Raw genomic sequence first — 22,850 nt, 5'->3', positions numbered from 1 at the left:
CCCATGAAGAGGTGCAAACACTCCAAAGACTACATGATTTTATCAGACAGGAATACAGGGATCTGTGTGATAATGTTAGAACAAACATACTTTTGGATCAACCCAAATTTACTGTTACAGGCACAATGAGCAAAATTTCTTCCTTTACTGTTGCACTTAATAGAATTAGGAAAGATTCATTTTGGCTACATGACTACCACAAGACCAAAAGGAAATCTACAGTGAGTGAAACAGAAACCCTTAGACATTCTATGTCTAAATATGAGGAAAGTACTTAAAAGCTTAGGGGAATTGGAATGTAGCTTAATTTGCAATTTAAGGTCTACTCACCCACACTGGAATCGTCCAGAACACATAATTTTCATCACAACTCTGAGAAACAAATTTGTGAAAGGAATGCTAGCATCTTTGAACACTTCTGTAAATGTTCTTCCCTGTTGGTGAAACTCTAACAGTGGTAAGTATGGACCCTGAACTGAAAAACCTAAGTACAAAGTGAGTAATTAAATCAAAGGGTTGCAGGGACTTAGTGGCAGCACTCAACTTTCAAAGGTACTGGAGATGTGGTTACCATTATGTAAAACAGAGTTAAAGCAGAAATCAGAATAATTTGATCGAGGAAGAATTAGTTATTTATAATATTTCCAGAAGTGAAAAATATAGAAAATGTAATATATTTTCACTTAGTTTAAGCAGAAAAATTCTGGTATAATGAAAGACACAATTGAATAACTGGAACAGAAAGTAATGATCCCTAAATCAACCTCCAGACTTGAGCCAGTCTATAGATCCAGAACTCCTGAGATAAAAGTGAATTGGATCTACTTGAGGTAGGACCCTAATATACTACCAAAAATTTATGTGCAAACCTTCTTCGCAGTCTTCTACAAAGGAAATTAAAACCTTTTCCACAGAAACTGTGCAGTGCCTTAGTTTAGACATTGCTGTACAACTTCACTCTAGTTATAAACTGACACTGATTCAAGGACACCCATAACCTCACTATGGTTTGCCTGTGAAAAAGTAGATGGATATGTATAAGTGATAGTCAATTAATACAAGCTTAGTCAATAGAGGCTCCAAGTGCAACTTCTGTACCAGATATGGTTTCATGGCTTGAACAAATTAATATGTGCCCTTTTCTAGCAGTCAGAGGAAGAGCTCATGGAGTTTAGATGATTAATGGAAAAGTACCTCAAATCACTCTCTTAATGGGGCAATTGGGGTTTCAAACAAATTTGGTGGCTATTTCCCCAGTTTTGGAAGGCAAAATTGGATAGACTTGGTACTGGTAGAATCTCCACACTGGCACTATGACCGATGGAGTGAAGAATATTATGGTGGGAATGGCAAAGTGTAAATTAGCAGAACTTTCTTTATCTAAAAAAAAATTGACCAAAAGCAGGACTGTATTTTGCATGATAAATAAGACTATTTCATTACTAATATAAATTTCATTTCTGGAAGAATTTCAGAGATTGCTGGCACCATCAAGACTTGAAAGATTCACCTGTGGAGATTCTTACCATGTATTGATTCAACTCAACTATTCTGCCTGTGTAAACAACAGATGGTTATGGGAAAATGAGAGTTCATTACCATAAGCTTAATCAGATGGAGGCTCCAATTACAGTTGCTATACCAGATGTTCCTTCATTGCTTGAAGAAATGAACACATTCCACTGTGCCTGATATGTTGCTAATGGTCTGGCAAAGTCTTCTCCTTACCTTCTCATAGAGGAACAGTTTGGTTTGGGCTCAGAGGGTGAGCATTAACTACTTCAGGTGTATGGCTGTGCTCCAGAACTACCTCATAACAGTTCACAAGTATCTTGTTGACTTGCCCTTCCTCAAGATATCATTCTGGTCTCTCACATTGATTGGTTCATTATGGTTGGATCTCTTAGGTGAGAAGAAGCAAAACTTCTTCTAGATTTATTGTTAACACATTTGAGTGGGAGAGAGAAATCAATCTGATTAAAATTCATGGACCTTCTAAGTAGCCCTTAGTTAAATATCTAGGAATTCAGTGATGTGAGATATGTCCAGATAGCCCTTTTAAGATGAATAAAAAGTTGATTCATCTGGCTCCTCTTACGAAGAAAAAAGAGGTACTATTCATAGTGGATTACTTTGGATTTTAGAGACAATATATTTCTCATTGGGGTGGATTACACCAGCCAAATTACACAGTGATGCCCCCTCAAAAAAAAAAAAATTATAGTTTTGAGTTGGGACCAAAAGAAGAGAAGTCTCTACAACAAAGGGCAGAGTTCAGCTATATAGACCATATTATTCACATGATCCAAGTGTACATAAAATGTCTGTGGTATAGATGGCTCCTACAGATGAATTCCAGTTAAGTCCTTAGGCTTTTTTAAACAGATTCTTGCTATCCTTCATAGGTAGCTGTTACCCTTTTCACATACAATTCTTGACCTTGCTCTCCTTTCCATCTCTATATTACAATACCTGATATGATCAGTGTATAGAGAAGAAAGTTAAATTTTGCCCCAGGGTTTTGTAGGTTCCAGCATTTTCAGTTGCCTGCATTACTTTGTCCCTGTAATGAGGCAGTACCTCATAGGAAATGCTGATGGCACAGAAACAACTGCTTAGATCATGGCCAAGAAGTAAAGAAGAAAGGGAAAGAGGCTGGGATTCCAGCCTCAGGTATTTATATCAAGCTAAATACCTGGTTTAGACTTTATGCATTATAAAATATGTATCATATCATAAGAGAGTACCCCACTAAAATGTGTAATTTGTATGATTTTTATCAGTTCAACATAAAAGAAAATTAAATAAATAAAAATCAAGACCTTAAATGAGCATTTACTCAAAGAAACCCAGCAGCCATAAAAAGAGAAACCCAGTCTATAGTTCAATAGTCATCAGGAAAAGTGAAAATCCAAATCAAAGTAAAATATCAACTTAACCTGAGAGGATGTAAATTACAAAAATGAACTAAAACTCAACATAACAATTAGAGACAATGACATAGGGAAAAGGTAAAACTTGTTATTGTTGATGTGAATGAAACATTGGCTCTGTCTCTACAGAAAACAGTGTGGACATTCCTTTATACTATTGCAAGAAATGGAACTGCATATAGTTTAGCAATGCTCTTTCTGGGTACACATTCAAAGGAATTAAAACCAGGATCTCCAAGTCATATGTGCCCTCTTGAAACCATTATATTCGTTCACAAAAGCCAAGATCTGGAAGAAACTTAAATGATCATTGACTGATCATTGCATAAAGAATATCCAACATATGTAAATAACAGAAAATTATTCAGACTTACAAAAGGAAAATCCTTTCATTTACAACCAAATGGATGACCCCAGAAGACAATATGAAAAAAAAAAAATAAGGTCTGGAACAGCAGGACAAATATGACACAGCAACATTTATAGGATAAATGTATAAGAGTCTAACTCATAGATTCATAGAGTGGAATATCCATAGTCATGAACTGAGGAAAGAGGGAAAGAGAAGGTGTTAATTGAAGAATGCAAAAGCTTGGTTCCATGACATGAATATGTTCTAGAAGTCTATACGCCTTAGTTCTTATGCTTATCTGTACTTTTCTCCATACTTAAAATTTTGCTAAGATGGTAGATCTTATGTTAGATGTTCTTATCACAGCAATAGTAACAAACAAGATGTGAGGAACAATTCTGAAGAGGATAAGATAGGTGATTGAATGGTTTTATGATTTAGATTGTGGGAACAGTTTCACATACTTATATCTATCTCCCAACAGCAAGTTTAATATATTATTTCTGTATGTTTTTTGTGTGTAAATTATACCACAAACAAGTGTTATTTGAGAAATGATAACAAATCCACAGGCTTTGAGTAAACTGTGTATGTGTTTACACATATTGGACTTGACAAAGACTATATCTGTAATATGCTGAGCACTTAGAATGAAACAGGAAGAAATCAGGACAAAATACTTTTAAATTATGCAAAGATATAAATAGAATTTTCACAAAATGTTATCATTAATGAAAAATAAGAATATGAAAAAAATGCCTATAGTTAGTCATCAGGAAATTTAATTTAAAACCAAACAATTTATACCTATATACTTCATAGAATGACAGAAGGGAAAATAATAAACAATGCCAAGTGACAAAATATGGAGAGATTGAAACTCTCTTCCTGTGTTTCAAATATCTTTCCAAATTTGTCATGCTGCTTATTATTCCAAACTGACCTGACCATGAGACCAAGGACAACTAATTTAGAGTCATCTGGGGATTCTGGCTATTTCCAAAAGACTATGAAAATTAGAAAAAGCAGCTTTGGAGTTTTCTACTTAAAATGTCTCTCATTAAAGTTATGTCTTCACTGCTTTAGCTCCCAAGCAATCAAGAATGGGTTTTCATAAATGGTTTAAAAATGGCAAGAAATAAAAAGTCCCTCTGTGACAAGTATCATCACGGAACCTGCACCACTGGTCCCCAGGCTGGACTTAGGCCACCATGCTGTTTACATGGCATTCAACTTTCCTAGCAATCCCCACTAGTTTACCTTCAAAGTTCAGGGAACACAATCTGTGTTCAAGAGTGGGTGACACTCAATCATAATGCCAAGACAATCACTTCTAAAACAAAGCCTTTCCATCAAGGGGATAACTAATTCCTGAGAGAGGATGCACAGCTGCAAGCAAAGTACGTGAGGTTTTATGGGAACCACTTTAAATATCTGGAGAGTGTGAAATGCTCCTTGTTGTAGAGCAGACACCTTGTGTGTGCAGTTACCCACTGAGATGCTTTTCCTCTGCACTTCCTATGTCCTGTAGCGATGGACCAGAACCAGATAATGAAGATAATTTCTCCATTGTGAATCAAGTGAATCCATTCTAAATTAAAACCTCTGGATTTCTGTGAAATCACTTTAGTCTCTTATGTAAGACTGAAAGATTTAAACTTAAAAAGATACATGGTTAAAAATGTTTGATTTGATATTGAATTGAGTGTTTTTTTTCTCAACTCCATTTTATCTTTCATATTGAAATATTCTTATTGCAAGAGGAACTCATTTGATGATGGATTTGTGCCTGAACACACCGAAATGTCACTAAAATCATCTAGAACTGCAAAAGTAGGTTTTCAACAGTGGTGATGCTTATTAAATATCGTTATTTTTTATATCCAGTCGCATTACTTTTCTATATTTGTCAAATACAATCATAGAAAATCTCATCTGTACCCCAAATTTTCAACGCTCATTTGCAATATAATATTAACCTAATTTAGCTCTAAATAATTTGTTACTGATAAAGATGAAGCACTTTCTAAAACCCAGCTATCTAGCACTAGGAACCATTATTTAGTGAATAGACATATAAATTAATAACTGGGGTTAATTTTGAAAACAAAATTTAATACACCACTCACACACAAAATACCTAACTATGAATATTAATGGACACAAATCATCACTTGTTAGTCTAAACATAGACAAGTGGGACTCTTTCTGGTGTCAAATACTGGATAATACAGGTGTCTGACTTCTTTAAAAGTAATTTTGGAAATAATTCCTCCTTAGATTGTTGTAGGGTCAAAACTTTCTCAGTGTGACTTCTCAAACTGTCAATTCTGCTCTCTGCTGAGTGCATGCACAGTTATAAATATGAGTGAAAGTTCCTATATGTTTCCCCAGCTCTGTGGTGGATCTGTTCCCATAACAATCAATTCTCATAACAAATGATGAGGAGGTATTGTTATTCTCAGTTTATAGATGATGATGTAGGTGTGTGAATTGGCAGGAAATGCACCCCAAGTAAGAGACTCTGCAACACAAATCCATTGAATTGCTTAAAACACATGAAATGTTCAGAAAGATTCAGATAATATTGTCATTGTTTTTAGAACAGTAAACATTAGTTTCTGACATCATTTCCTTACCTGTTAAATGTACAAAATAATGCCAAACACAATGCTATTCTAATTATTAAAATGAATTGTGTGCATAGTACTTTGTACCTTGGAAAACACAGAATTCACATTAAAATATTTCATTATCAACCTTAGTAGGTTCTTGAAATTAGTCACCAAATATAGGTTATTTTATATTATCTTTTTATATTTTATTACATTTCCAAAATTATTTATATTAAATATTATAATACATTTCTACCTGGGGCTCCTGCCTCTGGCTTCTACTCCTCTGAACCTCACTCAGCTTCATCCAGGACACATGAGAATAGTAGCCAAGATTCCCCTTACTCAACATCCTTGTGATCCTTTCAGTCTCTATTCTCATTTGTCATTCTCCATTTCCTAGTAATAAGGTGCAAAATTCTTTACCTTTAAATAGATATCTAGTAGATTCATCTTCTACCTCCCTTTTTGGGCTAAGCTACTACTGGTGTATGAAATCCATTATTTCAATTCAGGGTGAAACTCATTCCAGATATATAAGTGTACTAAGATACCTATCATCCAGTTTACAAAAGTATAAAGTACTTTTTTCATACTGTTCATCCAGGAGCAATTTGAGAAATCCTCAAGAATTCAGAGTCCTTTGTTCCATCTAAAAACATAAATGATACCACAAAAACATACAAATATCTTAAGATTTCACGACTCAGTGGAATTCAGGCATTTAATATTTATTAGAATGTAAAAGATAAGTAAATTCAAGGTTCTGTCAACCATTCCAGGTAACATAATAAACTGCCACGTGAAACACATGGAGTCTACAAACAATGTGACAGAGTTTGTTCTTCTGGGACTTACACAAAACTCAAAGATGCAGAAAATTGTATTTGTTGTGTTTTTGCTCATCTACATCATCTCTATAGCAGGAAATTTGCTTATAGTGATAACCATCATTGCTAGCTCACTCTTGGGGTCCCCCATGTACTTTTTCCTGGCTTATCTCTCCTTTATTGATGCCTGCTATTCCTCTGTCAATACTCCTAAACTGATCGCGGATTCACTCCTTGAAAAGAAGACCATCCTTTTCAATGAATGTATGGCCCAAGTCTTTGGGGAACATTTCTTTGCAGGTGCTGAGATAATTCTGCTCACAGTGATGGCCTATGACCGCTATGTGGCCATCTGCAAGCCCTTGCACTATGCAACCATCATGAACTGGAGAGTGTGCACCCTGCTAGTGGGAGTGTCGTGGGTGGGAGGCTTTTTCCATGCAACCATCCAGCTGCTCTTCATCTTCCCACTACCCTTCTGTGGCCCTAATGTCATCGATCACTTTATGTGTGATCTGAATCCTTTGCTCAATCTGGCCTGCACTGATACCCACACTCTGGGGCTCTTCGTTGCTGCCAACAGTGGGTTCATCTGCTTGTTAAACTTCCTCCTCCTGCTGGTCTCCTATGTGGTCATCCTGCACTCCCTAAGGACACAGAGCATGGAGAGCAGGCGCAAGGCCCTGTCCACCTGTGTCTCCCACATTACAGTGGTCATTTTATTCTTTGTTCCCTGCGTATTTGTGTACATGAGACCTCCAATTAATTTATCCATTGATAAAGCAGTTGCTGTATTCTATACCATGATAACTCCCATGTTAAATCCTGTGATTTACACTTTGAGAAATGCTCAAATGGAAAGTGCCATTAGAAAATTGTTTAGCAGGAAAATTATTTGATAAATGAATGTGCTTATATCCCAACATTGATTCAAGAGAGGAAAGGATGAATGAATATTTTGTAATATCTCAGCAAAATATGTTGGAAGACCATGAAAATAAAAACTGTTATTCATAAACTCTGCTTTGAAAGAAGTAGAAATAGGTTCAGAAAATGGAGACAACCTAACCCCAGACAATTTACACATATTACAAGTTTCTACCAATTCTGGTCCTGTTTCTCCTAACTTTATCTGTTTATATGGATTTATAGTGTTTCCTTCTAATAAAAGTAAAAATGTCAAAAAAACACTGGTATTGATCAATTATGTCTATCACATTAAATCATGTAAACACTGCTATTGTTCCTGACAGAAATGGGGAGTTATCAGAACAGATGTACTGATGACCCAGTAACCAGAATATTACTGATTTTCTGGACCATCCACTTAGCTCCAGTCATATACTGACAGCAATAATTTTGCTTGTTACAATTTTTGAGAAAAGGACTGTACTTAGCATATTATAATACTATTTGATTATCTATTACTAAAATTAAGATATTTTATCATTATTCATTATTATTTTATAAGTCAGAATGGATGGTCATATATTTTTAATATTATGGTGTCTAAGTTCTTCGGGTCATTCATATACTTTACAAGTGGTAAGAAAGATTCACCCATGTTTCTAAGTTTCATTTTAGTCTTTAGAACTAGGGTATTGTTCATGTCATTGCCTGCTGATAACCCATTAGAAAGAGTGATGAGTTAAATAAGAGTGCTTTAATGTCACTTCGGAATTCCTATTTACTAAAAGTGCAGTTATAATCCGTAAAGCACTTGCCCGATGGCTGCCAATATTTTTTACAAGTTGCACAATGTTTGGAACCTGATTACATATTAAATAAATTTTAAAATGTATAAATCACAGAAGTGAATTCAATAAAATTCTGAAGAGAATTCTCAATTGCCCTCTAAATGAAACAAAAATTTGTCTAACCCTCACTTAAACTGAGGAATGGGAATGAATATGAAACTTAGTTTTACAATATATGAAAAGTGTTTACCTTGGTATTCCCTCAGGAGGACCTCATTATTCTACAAATGTGAGGTGCTTATAATTTTCTTTTTTCTTCGTGGTTATATTTCATTATTAAAAGTTGTTTTTCATAACACATAGATCTTTCTACACACAAATAAATTACATTATTAAGTATTTTTAATGCAATTCTTCCTTCACTCATTAATAAACATAATTTTGCTTCCAAGGAATATGTATTGGTGGGTTTCTAGTGTGACTTAAAGTACAATTAGCTTCTTCCTTTCTAAACTTAAAATCAATTCAGAGACACTCAGAAAGGAGTAGAAAATTACTGCTGAGTATTAGAAAGAGTAAGACAGAAACGGTGCTATGAAATGATACACGATAGATAACAGAGATCTGGGGCATGAGTCAAGAAGCTGCTCAATTCACAATAGCTAGATTGTGGAACCAATCGAGATCCCCTTCAATTGATGAATGGATAAAGAAATTGTGGTATATATACACAATGGAATATTACTCTGCATAAAGAATAAAATTATGTCAGTTGCTGGTAAATGGATGGAGGTAGAGAATATCATGCTAAGTTAAATAGAACAAGTCCAAAAAACCAAGGATGGAATATTTTCTCTGATAGTGGATGATGATACATAATGAAGGGGGTGGGTGGCAGGGGGGGAAAGAAGAATGAGGAAACTCTGGAGGGTTTAGAGGAAAATGGGGTGGAAGGGGGTGGGGGAAGAAAAGATAGCAGAATGAGACAGACATTATTACTCTATGTATATGTATGATTACACGAATGGTATGAATCTATAATGTGTACAACCTTAGAAATGAAAAATTGTACCCCACTTATGTACAAGGGATGAAAATGCAGCCTGTAAAAATAAAAAATAAAATAAAATAAAATAAAGTAAATTTGACAGGGAAAGAAAAAGGATTTATATATGGAAAAACATAAAAAATGACACCCCAGGGTTAGGGTGGGATCAGTGGAGTGAATAGTCAAGATAAGAGGTCAAATAATTCCTAGGACAGGTAGTAGACACAAAGATTAAAAAAAAAAAAAAAAAAAAAAAAAACCTGCAGAAAAACTTCAATTCAACTTAGTTGTAGTTATTAGGTGATCCATTCATTCAACACTATTTTCATTAAAACCCCACTAGTGCCAGGCATTCCGCTGCACACTAACTTAGTATAAAGGTAAATTGTAACTTCTGATATTTGAGAGACAGAGAAGGCCAAGATCAGGAAATGTCTCATAATACTTTTAAAGCTTAATGTTAAGGACTGTGGGTCAAACATTGAAAGCATTTCTAATCTAACAAGTGATATAGATAGAACCTTGTTTTGTGAATCAAGGGACAATAACAGACTATCAAAAGACTACAAAACTTTTGTGTCTCCTGGCCTCCACACAGACTACTTTATTAAGTACAAGGAGTACTGTAGAGCTGCAGAGGCCAAAGCTAAAACCAGACTTCACTCGAGATGGCAAACTTTTTTCTCCTACCATATTGGCTTGCTTGACTTCCATATGTCACTTGGTAAAAATCTTCATCTCCAGTTCTGTCTCTGTGGAACACAAGCTGACAGAGAGAGAGAAAGAGAGAGAGAGGGAGAGAGGAATTGTTCCCCAAATATTTTTAAAAGCTGCAGATAACACTGATATAAGAAGGAAGATTAGAAAGAGAAGAATCATGGATGAGATCCAAGTTTCCATCACCACATGGATGAGGGAACTGAGAAAATTGAAGAAAAAGAAATAAGAGCATTTGCAAAGTGAAAAACGTCTATCCATTTCCTGTAGAAATTCCCTCCCTCTACCTGAGGATTGTCTCTCCAGCCCTGTTTTAGGATTGCTCTTACACTGCCTGAGAAAACTATAATGCCTCTCCTGAGGCAGCCAGGCTCCCCTGTTCTGTAGCACCATGGCGGCCAGGGAGTCAACCACTGCAAGTTGGTGTAAGCCTTGACCATGGCGCCCAGGCTACCTGCAACCTGGATAGAGTGACCAGTGTATAGGAACCTTCTGCCCAGTGACATTTTAAAAGTGGCTACGGCTTTGGTGCCCCTTGGTTCTTGAGAAGAGCTCTGGGACTTAACCATGGAATTTTTGTCATTTGGAAAATACACATTTTTTTAGGAGATTAAAAAGTATACCACCATGGGTTTTAATAATGGTAACAGTGCAGTGAGGTTAGGCATGTAAGCTTCAATGGTGTCTCAAGATTTGGATTTTTAAAAGACAGATCTGTTAAGTCAAAATCAAATTATTTAAGACAAAAATTATTTTAACAGATTCTATTTTTCCACTTTTTATTTTTTACTTTATTATTTGGTACATTATATTTATGAATAGAAATGGGATTCAAGACTCATTGAGAGTTTCTATTAGACTTTTATGCATACAATCCCATTTAACTTTTGGCTATCAAATGTGAACATCTCAAGTTACATTTGAAAGGATCATTTGCTTTCCCTTTTAAATGCCCATATATGACTCTTCTCTTACTTTTCTTTTACCCTCACATTAATGCATTTGTCTTTGACTATCATTTCCTACTGACTGTTTAAGACAAACTTGGTGATCCTTTCTTTGCCCAAAAGTAACCCCCTCTTTTTCATGTGAAGTTCAGCTGAAACTTCTCAGGAGTCACTTTTAGAAATTTGTGAGAAAACCCTTGGTTCCTTCCATTTTTTTCTACCAATTCTAACATCTGCCAGGATGGGTAACAGTGGTCTTGCTGACCACATATGAATTAGCTTGGAAGCATTTTAAACATTTCCCTTCCTAGTGAACCTTCTCTTTGCAGAATATGCAGCAGTTGGCTTCCTGTTTTCTAGGTTTCTCTAGATTCCCCTGATGAGGGAATTGGGAGACTCACCAGATTAGCAGGACCTGAGAGGGGTCCCATTGTTCTTTAGTTCCTGGATGACCCTGGAGGACAATGACGAAAATATTGGTGGTTTTTAAAAATCTTTTATTTTCTTGTTTTTGTCCTCCAAGTCTCAGTTGTTGGACATGAAGTAAGTCAATTCCACCAGTCTTGAAATAGATGTAGTGAATAAGAAAGTACTCTCTTGCTGCATTGCTTTCTCTTTCCTGGTCTATTTGTGGACTCAAGGAGAATTTCCTATGAGGTGGAAAAACAACTTGAGCCTGATTACTGATGGTTTCACAGCATATACATGCACCACATAAATATGGACAAATAGAGGACATCGGCCCCTGTCTGTGAAGTATCTAAAAAACAGAAAACAGATAACAAAGTCAAGTGAAAACCACAGTGCTTGATTATATTATAATAATAAGAAATGACACATTTTTTAAATCAGGAAAGTTTTCCACATTACCACTATCCCAACACCAAGGAACACTGCATCAAGAGGAAACCCCATCAAGCTTCAAGAGAACATAGAAAAATGTTTCAATACTATACCACAGATTAAAGCAACGTAAAAGCAATAAAAATCCTTTCGCTAGAAATATACCATGTGAAAATAAAAACATGATAGCCTCAATAGCAGAATATATCAAACAGAACAAAGAATTATAAGATCAAAGAGAGATGATTTGAAAATATACATTCAGAGGAGCAAAAGGGAAAACAGAATGGAGAGGAAGGAACAAAGTTTATGGAACCTTTGAGCCAAAGGTAAAAGAGCCAATATTTGCGCTATTAGGGTTCAAGGTGAACTTGAGAATGCCAGATGGTAGACAGCTTACTCAAAACCATACAAACTAGAGAAGGATACAAATGCACAGGTACAGGAAGACCAAAGGTCACCAGCCAGACTTAACTCAACCATATCTAATCTGTGATATCATACAATCAAGTTCTTGAAGACAAAAGATAACAAGGTTCAAGGCAGCAAGAGGGAAGAAACAAAAAAATCTTAAAAGTGCCTAAATTGACCTAATAGAAGACTTATCAGCAGGTCTTCAAGGCCAGGAGAGGTCTTTCAAAAAAATAAAAAGCACGCAGAAAAACAACAAGAAAAAGCTGCCAATCCAGAACACTGTACCCAGCAAGACTAGACTTTAAAAATGAACACGAGATAAAGACAATCCTAGGCAAACAGAAGTTGGGAGAATATATTCCCATCACACGTGTTCTACAGGAAATGCTAATTGGAGTTCATGGAGTTTCTCAAACTGAAAGGAAAAGAAGTCAGTGCTTTAAAAGAAGCAACCAGAAGGTACAAAATTCATGAGCAAGAATAACTGTACAAATTCCCAAAGCTATATTATTTTAAATATGCTGCATTAATTACTCATATCTGAAGTATGAAGAAAAAGCAATAAAATAAATAATGATAGTATGTTAGAAATAGGCCAAACCAAAGTACAATAATAATATAAAGATATTAAAGAGGACATCAGTAATTCATGATTTGGGGAGAAGGAACAGAGTACAAATATTTAGTATTTTATTAGTGTATTTTCTCTTGTTTTGATTTCTAATCTTGTCTTTATGATCTTGTTTGGTTTACATGATTTCAAATACCTTGGTATCATCATAAGATTATTTCTCAGCCTTATGGTAGCCACAAAGCAAAAATCCATAACAGATAAATAAAAAAGAATAGGAAAGAAATAAAAAGACTTGGAGTAAATCACTTAACTAAAAAATAAGACTGTAAGAACTACAGTAAATCTAGAAAACAAGTTATAATAAATATAGGGAAAATACTCAGTATCATTAAGCTTCGGGGAGATGCAAATTAAAACTCCAGTAAATTCTATTTTATTCCTAGTAGGATCAACATTATTAACACACACACACAAACAACAAATCCTACTAAGGATGTAGAGAAAAAGGAACCCTCATACATTGTTTGTGAGAAAGTAAATTGTTGTGGGCACTATGGAGAAAAGTATGGAGGCTCATCAAAAAACTAGAAATAGAGCCACTGCAGGATACTGCTCTCCCCCTCCTGGGTGTATTCAAAGAAAATAAAGTCAGCATACAAAAGTGATACCTGCACATGCATGCTTATTTCAGCACTATTTGCAGTAGTTAATGTTTAGAGTCATTCTCCATTTCTATAACCAGGTGAAAGGATAAAAGAAATGTGGTACATATACACTGTGGAGTGCTATTCTGACATAAAAAAAAAAAAAAAAAAAAAAAATTAGATCCCTTCAGTTGGAGGCAAAGTGGACGAAAAAGAAGATTTTCAATTAAGCAAAAGTAAAAGTATCCAGACAGGCTAGACTGGAATCTCATACCTATCATTTCAGTGACTTTAGAGACTGAGACATGAGTATTCCAAGTTTAAGACCAGACTCAGTAATTTAGTGAGGCCCTATGTAAGATCCTATCTCAAAATAAAAAAAAAAATAAATAAGAAGGGCTGGGGATGTAGGTCAGTGGTTAGGTGCCCCTGCATTCAATCCCCAGGGCCAAAAACAAATACAAACCAACAAATAATAATCCACTCATAGAAAGACAAATAATGTATGTTCTCTCTCATATGTGGAAACTAAATATGTATATTTTATTCAGAAAAAAATTATATATCCTAAAAGATGTTTTCTTAGGAAAAAGATGTCAGTGGAGGTGACACTGGGGGATGAGGGTGAATGGAGGGTATGTGATTATTGTCAACTCACAACATTGCTTTTGTAGAAATAGCATAGTGGATTTCACAAATTTTAATAATTTAATATATCTTAAGAAGAAGAAATTGAAACTATAGTATTCAAAACAATGTATCACAACACAAAAGAGACATATTACCAATGTAAAAAAATAAAGAGCTCAGAAATAACACCTGTCAGATATCACCAAATCATTTCCATCAAAGTGCTAAAATCGTTTGATGGGAAAGGGAGAATTTTCCAAATATGATGTTGGGAAAATTAAATTTCCTCATGTCAAACATGAAAGCTGGACCATTATGTTATACCATACAAAATCAACTTGAAATAGATAAAAAAAGTCAGAATTAAAACTCGAAAAATATCAGAAAAGAACATAATGAAGCACCACCACAGGATACCACTATCTCCCTCATATAATTTCTCATATAAAACACCAAATATAGAGGTAACAGAAGAAAAATAGATAAATTGGTCTGCATCAAAATATTGAATTTCTTTACAACAAAGGGTATAATCAATAAAATGAAAAGGGAGAAATGCATGCAGTCATATGTGATCATAGATAATATCCAGAAATATATATACATACACACACATATGTAAAAACCTATGACTAAACATCAAATAAAATTCAATTTTTAAAAATAATCCAAGTACTAGGTAGACACTTCTCCAAAGAAGATAAAGAAATGGCTAATAAGCAGAAGAAATAATGCTCAACATCTCTGTTCATAGGGAGATGTAAATCAAAAGCATAGAGAAATAGAACATTGAATCCATTCAGGTGGCTATTATTTAAAATAAAGAATAAGAAGAATTGGAAAAGATGTGTAAAAATGGAAATATTTGTGCCCTGTTCCTAGGGATATAAAATGATTGACTTATATGAAAGACATTTCTCCTTAAAAAATTAGAACTACTAGATGATTCACCATTCCATTTATATGTGTAAACACAGAAGAATTGAACTCATGGACTTTAAGAGATATACATGTACAATCATGTACATTTAGTTGCATTATTTTCAATAGCAAACACACATAAGCAATTCAAGTATTCTACAGCAAATGAATGAATTTAAAAATGTGATATACACATACCATGGAATGTTTTCCAGTATTAAAAGGATGTCCCAATACTTGCTACCACATGGGTGAAGCTTGAGAACATTATGTTAAGAAAAAATTAGCCATTCACAAAAAGCCTAATGCTGTATGATTCTATTTATTTGAAGTACCTAAAGTAGTGAAACTTGTAAAATCATTTGGAAGTTTTTCATGGGAGGTGTTTTATGTTTTCTTGTTTAGTTAGTTACTCAATATTTTATATACTTGGGCACTCATGGATATTTATTTTATGGTTTAGGCTATATTTCAATATTGTGTTACTCACTTATAGTTTGATTTTGATGGATTCTAACCATTGATTCCAGTTTCCTTTTTGTATATGTTCATTAATGTACGTGCATTTTATAACTCCCTACTTTGTGCTACCACATACGGTTCAATAGATCTTATAATTTGTACCCCAGACTTAAAATCACTCATTTCATCAAGAAGCCCTTCAATTTCTATTGAAGAATGGTACTAAAAATAATAATCAGGACTCTACAACTATTGTTTCTTACTGTATTAAAAATGGCACAGATAACTTTAGCACCATTAAAGACAATAGGCCACCTTTTTTTCCCACAATCTAAGACAAATTGAAGTTTAATTCATTATCACATTTGTTTATGTTTATTAATTGGGAGGGAAGGGACACTCTAGAGAACAGCCTTCCTCCAAATTACTATGTTCAGCATCATTTGTGTATAAAGACTCCTCCCAGGATAGCAAAAGAGAAGTCTTCACATCCAGAATCCTGTGTGATTATGGGTTTAAGAAATGGGTAATCGTGGAACTGACTCCTCTTCTAAAATGTATACGAGAACCAAAGCTTCTAATTGCAAGTTTGAAGTGATTCTTGTTCAGACAGAATTAGAGAAAGATTTTTAATCCTCATTTGAATAAGTGACTTCCAAAATGCCTAGAGAAGAAAAATGGGCAACTGAATATATCTAATTTACATAAGATTTAGCAAAGCAAGAAAAAATTACACTTGTAAATAACATAGTTATACTTAATAGTTGTAGGAAATTAGTTGTATCAATGCCACAGTCAGTATCTAATCAACAGAAGGATTTTATGGAAGACAGAAATTTGAAAGACTTCTCTGAGAGCACTACAATCTAAGAGAAGGAGATGGAAATAAGAAACATGCACAGCAGTGGCAGATGGACATGGGCACCACTCCATGGGTAAGGAATACTGGTAGAGAGGGAGATGAGAAGTAAATGAAAATAGTACCTATTGGGGTGTTCCAGGAAAATACTTCATGGTTAACAGTGGTGATGATATTGCCATGGATACAGTAAAATTCAAACATCCTCTCTCAGTGGTCATTGAGCATAGAAGGGTATGGGACACCATTTCATTATATCCATAAGAAATATAGAGATGATGAAGCGATAAAGCCCCTGGTATGGTTTGAATGTGAGGTGTCCCCTAAAAGCTCACATATGAGACAATGCAAGAGAGTTCAGAGAAGAAATGATTGGGTTGTGAAAGCCTTAACCCAATCAGTGAATTAATCCCCTGATGGGATTTCCCGAGTGGTAACTAGAAGAGGTGAGGTACTGGGAACTTGGCCTTGGAGTGTATATTTGCATCTGGTGAGTGGAGTCCCTTTATTTCCTGATCATCATGTGAGTAGGCTCCCTCTGCCACACGTTTCCATCATGATGTTCTGCCTTACCTCAAGCCCTGAGGTATGGAGCTGGCCTTCTATGGACTGAGACATCTGAAACTGTGAGCCCTCTAATAAACTCTTCCTCTTCTAAAATTGTTCTGGTTAGATCTTTTAGTCACAGTAGTGAAAAGGCTGATTAAAACGGACCCCTTATGTTGCTTCATTCTAATGTACATCTTTCTTATGTATCTATGAAATTTAGTTTATTTATTTGATATTGATTTTTGTTTAAGTACATGTGGAAAATCTCATGAAGGCAAGTGAACCTTTAGGTAATGGCAATGTGGTGGTTTGTAATGTGTTCAAAGAACACTGAATTTCTAAGATACCCTTGCAACTGACTCACCATCTTGATCAACTCTCTGGATCATAATGCTGCCCTGGGAATACAACAGTGCCTCCTGCCTACACCAGAACACAATTGTTAAGGCCAAATTTTATGCCATTGTGAATAGACCTTCTCCTAAGATAAGGGTTTTCAGAACTTTATTTTTAATGCATCAAGAATATAACACATTTTTTTGTGAAGTGGAGAATATCATGCTAAGTGAAATTAGCCAAACTCAGAAACTCAGAGGTCAAATGTTTTCTCTCCCATGCAGGAAAATAAAGGAAAGGGGGAGGGAAGAATAGAAGAACATAAAGAACCAATCAAATATAAGTTAAAAGATGATCAAAAAGAAGACAGAATAAAGTACAAGAAAGAGAATGGGAAAGGGGAGGGAGTTCTGGAGCAAAGAGAATGAGGGCAAAGGGAAAATTTTGTACTGAAATTAATTTTAATGTATTTAGAAGTATGTTGTCATGAACCCAACTACAATGTATAACTCTAAAGCCCTAAAAGAAAAAGAATATGTTTTCAAATTTTACTGAAATACTTTTTAAAACTAGATCTTCCTCCAATCTCTTGTCCAACTCAGATTTTATGAGCACTTTGTTACTTTTGATACCCTTCTAATAGGGTATGCATTTAGTAATAGGTACCAAATTATATGTATATAACATATAATCTACTGTGAACAAAAAATGTTACCCTGAAGCATACATACCTGATTTCTTTTCTTTTTCTTTTTTTTTATGGTCACAGCAAAACTATATTTTATACTTGCATTACAATATCTCATTGAAAATGCATATTTGGAATGCTGTGTATGTTGTTTAATATTTAAAACTTGGAGTCTCATCATATATTGTCTTTCCTGTGATACTGATACTTATGGTTATCAATGAGTTCTGCTTCCCAGATGTGAAGATTAAACACCTGAGAAGTGCCAAGGCAAGTGTAGAAAGCAAGTTTATTTAAAAAAATAGTAATACAGACTTCCCCTAGGAGGAAGAAGGGAGTCAAAGCTGGTGTCCTGGTGTAAGGCCCCCCAAAAAGGAAACCCCAACTCTGTCCCATGGATGGACGGCAACCCCAATCAACCGCAGGAGGCGTCACTTGATGCAAACCGCAAGAGGTGTTTATTCCAGCGCACTGGGACCCAACTCCAGGAGTCGAGTCCCTAGCAGAAAATCTTGTAGGTTTATAAAGGCAGAAACCACACATCGGGAGGGGTCACACATGAAAGGGGGAAAAGGGGGAACAAGGCTGCCAGGAAATTTCAAAGGGGGTCTGGGTTTGCTGACAACATGTTTCACAATGTTTTACAACAGGCTGTAGATTCTGGTCAATAGTTTCTGGTAATCCTACTGTTTGAGCACTATCTGGCTATCAGGCTCAATTTACTCTTTTACTCTCTGTTTGGGAACAGAGAACAGCTTTAAGGGCTTTGTTCCCATTACTGGGAGGGAAACCTTAGGGAGTTGAGATAAAACAGATAGCTTAAAAAAATGTCCATTCTTTCACTGGTATCCCAAAAAGTGGGAGCACCTGTCCTTTTATACATTTTAGTTTTTCTTTGTTCTCCTGCTCTCTTCTCCCTTATCAGTCTCCTTACTGTGTATATAACTAGGCCCAGGAGATATCAGCATAATGGCCAAAAGGTGAGAAGCAAATGGGCAAGGAGGAAGGGCCAAAGGTGGAGTGATCCAGGCAGGAGAGGAGCAGCCCTGAAGGCTAATTAACAACTTGTACAACTCCCTGCAGGGAGGAACAATGCTTGGACAGATTACCTTAGCAACAGGTTGGAGGTGGAGTAAGGGTGAAGGAAGGGCCCTGAAGGCATTAACATTTCAGTTTCCTAAAGTTGTCTTCATCTTCTCTATATCTGACCCAATTACTTACCTACACTGACCGCCTATCTTTAAATATTCCTTCAATACAACTAGGAATAAATTTTTTAGTGAATCTGCAATATAAGGAAATCCTTCTGATGTGAAAAATGTCAACCTCATTCTACACTACTGTTCGAAAATTTTTATTTAGAATATATTTTAAAGGCCCATGTTTATGTATAATTTTTTAATGGTCTCATAAAAGAATCTTTCCTGATTTATTCAATCTCTTTGAGACTGAAGGGCTATTAGTAATCTCTTTGTGACAATAGGAGGCTACATATTTTTATAAGAAATATATTTTAAGTATTTATTATAAATAATATTACTTATGATACTGCCATTTACGGGTGATGAGTTGTCACGAGCAGTGAGTAAGAGAGGAATCAAGTTTCATTCCAACAAGTGGATTTTATCCAAGCAATGCACACTCAACTTAACATTCCTAATAATAGCAAGTCACAAAAATATTGAAGATACAATCCCCATGGACTCAATGCAACGTCTCTTAGCCAAGAAGTCAGTCAGCAAGACCAAGGGGATTCTTCTCAGCTACAGCCTCTCTCAGCTCCTCAGATGTCTTTGTATCTCCTCAGGCGTTCAATAAGCCTGAGGCTGGGTGGTAGTCGTCACCGCGGGAGACATGGTCAGTCATCTGGGCTCCATGACAATGGTGGATCAGCAATCAGTGATGGAGTAGACAGTAGCCAGGGCAGTGAAGAGACAGAGCAACATGGAGTCCTCTGGTCATGGTGCTCCTGACAGTATGCTCCAGAAGTCCAGGGGTTTAAGTAGTGATTTTCAGCCCAGTCATCCTCTGGTCTTCATTGATAAAGACCAGAACACGTCTATACTAGGAGTCCCCACTCAAATCATAGATAAAAGTTTATATCAGCGTTGTTCAGGAGTGTCATCCTGCCTCACAGCAAGCTTGTCACCAGGCATCTTTATTTGAGTTTTACAAGTTCAGGCAAATATCAAATACAGCTTAGTATTACTACATAACACACAAATATAGCAATTCTTATTATTTCCTTGTCTCATTACATGAGTTCTGCTTCCTCAGGTGTTGAAGTACAACATCAGAGAAGCATTCCAAGGCAAGCATATTAAGCAGGTTTTATTTAAAGTTAATAATACAGACTTCTCCCGGGAGGGAGAAGGGGGCCATGGCTGATGTTCTTGTAAGGCCCCCCAAAAAGGAAACCCCAACTCTGTCCCATGGATGGATGGCAACCCCAATCAACCGCAGGAGGCGTCACTTGATGCAAACCGCAAGAGGTGTTTATTCCAGCGCGCTGGGACCCAACTCCAGGAGTCGAGTCCCTAGCAGAAAATCTTGTAGGTTTATAAAGGCAGAAACCACACATCGGGAGGGGTCACACATGAAAGGGGGAAAAGGGGGAACAAGGCTGCCAGGAAATTTCAAAGGGGGTCTGGGTTTGCTGACAACATGTTTCACAATGTTTTACAACAGGCTGTAGATTCTGGTCAATAGTTTCTGGTAATCCTACTGTTTGAACACTATTTAGTCATCTAGCCCAATTTACTCTTTTACCCTCTGTTTGGGGCTATTTCCTGGAACAGCTTTTAGGGGCTTTTGCTCCCATCACTGGGAGGGTGACCTCAGGGAGTTAAGATAACCAGGAGGGTGACATCAGAGAGTTAAGACAATGGGCAGGAGACCTTAGGGAGTTGAGATAAAAAAATGTTCATTCTTTAGAACAGCTTACAGCTTAAAAATGTTCACTCTTTAAAACAGCTTAAAAAAATGTTCATTCTTTCATTCTGAGGTCCCAAGAAGTAAGCACACTAACTGCCTGTCCTCAATTCTGGTTTCACTTTCTTCTGGCAAGAAATCTTTAAATGTATTCCATCCACTTCAGAGTTAATTTTGCTTTTGTTTGTGCTATTATTTGAAGAGTATATGTGACTTTAATGAAACAAGGAAATGATAGGAATTGCTATAGTTGTGTGTTATATAGTAATACTAAGCTATATTTGGTATTTGTCCAGACTTGTAAAACTAAAATAAAGGCACCTGGTGACACACTTGCTGTGTGGCAGGATGACACTCCTGAACAATGCTGATATGAACCTTTATCTACGATTTGAGTGGTGGCTCCTAGTCTAGTTGTGTTCTGGTCTTTATCAATGAAGACCAGAGCATGACTGGGCTGAAAATCACTACTTAAACCCCTGGACTTCTGAAGCAAACTGTCAGCAGCACCATGACCAGAGGACTCAATGTCACTTTGTCTCTTGACTGCTCCAGCTGCTGTCCACTCTATCACTGATTGCCGATCAACTGTTGTCACTGAGGCCAGACAACTGACCACCTCTCCAGCGGCGACAACTGCCACCCAGACTCTGGCTTATTAGATGCCTGAGGAGATCCAAAGACATCTGAGCAGCTGAGAGAGGCTGTGGCTGAGAAGAATCCCCTTGGTCTTGCTGACTGACTTCTTGGCTAAGAGATGTTGCATTGAGTAAGTCCATGGGGATTGGACTCTAGGTGAACAAGGGAGTGAATCTTCAATGTATTTGTGACTTGCTACTATTAGGAATGTTAAGTTGAGTGTGCATTGCTTGGATGAAATCCATTTGTTGGAATGAAACTTGATTCCTGTCTTACTCACTGCTTGAGACACTTACCTAATTCACTCTCATGTAATACAAACCACATACACACACTCAAGTACGCACACATACACACACACAGATACCCTAAAGTATTCTTAGAGCTTGCATTTTAAAATAATAAATCAAGATCAGAGATATTAAAAAAATAAAATTCTTAAAACATACCTAAAAATGTAGAGGAAAACTGAACAGAAGATTATACAATAAGAAATAGCTCGACAGGGAAAGAAAACTTAAATGGTTTTATGTGATTCAAAGCACCATATATGTAGAATTATTATTTGTCATTTAAAAAAAATCAAAAACAAAAAAAAAAACTTGAAAAGTGAGGTAAAATTTTAAAAAAATCTAGAATACCATACACATCCAATTAATAAGTTCATAGTGACCAGGTCTCTCATATCAATACAACTAAAACTATGAATTCAAACTGTCCTTTCATTTGAGTAAGAAGTCGAGGACTTAACATGTGTCTGATTCTTTTTGCTATTGTTGTTATTTCCTAATTATATCACACAAAACAGTATGGAGTTATCTGTATCTATTAAGATATTACTAATGAAGCAGAAGGGGTAAGATGATGGAATAGAGGGGTCACTTTCCAGGTAGATCCATGCAGTTAACCAGGAAAAATCAGCAGGCAGCTTTTCAACAAGGTGAGTGAGCGATCAAGATTTAGGGGAGACTTTTAATACTGGGCACTCAAAGCAGATCAGGGACTCAGGAGATCTTGCCAAAGGAAACAATAATTTGAGAAGAGAGTCTATAGATTGGGAGAAAATCTCTACCACATGAACTTCAGATAGAGCATTAATCTCCAGGATATATAGCGAACTCAAAAAACTCAACAGCAAAAAAACAAATAACCCAATCAATAAATAGGTTAAGGAACTGAACAGACACTTCACAGAAAAAGAAATACAATCCATCAACAAAC

General features: G+C 36.0%; 1 protein-coding gene across 1 annotated transcript; it reads left to right on the top strand.

Annotated features, from left to right (window-relative positions):
* Positions 1–6,711: 6,711 nt before the first annotated feature.
* LOC306639141 (olfactory receptor 4C46-like) lies at positions 6,712–7,811 on the top strand (the record flags this gene model as incomplete). Its single annotated transcript, XM_079102556.1, has 1 exon — positions 6,712–7,811. The coding sequence occupies one exon, from the start codon at positions 6,712–6,714 to the stop codon at positions 7,627–7,629; it is 918 nt and encodes a 305-aa protein (XP_078958682.1). The 3' UTR covers positions 7,630–7,811.
* Between the last annotated feature and the right edge of the window lie 15,039 nt (positions 7,812–22,850).

The sequence above is a fragment of the Sciurus vulgaris genome (assembly GCF_902686455.1).
Source record: "Sciurus vulgaris genome assembly, chromosome: 11".
Classification (NCBI taxonomy): domain Eukaryota; kingdom Metazoa; phylum Chordata; class Mammalia; order Rodentia; family Sciuridae; genus Sciurus; species Sciurus vulgaris.
Note: the sequence above shows the minus strand (reverse complement) of the source record. Positions and strands in the feature narration are given on the sequence as shown.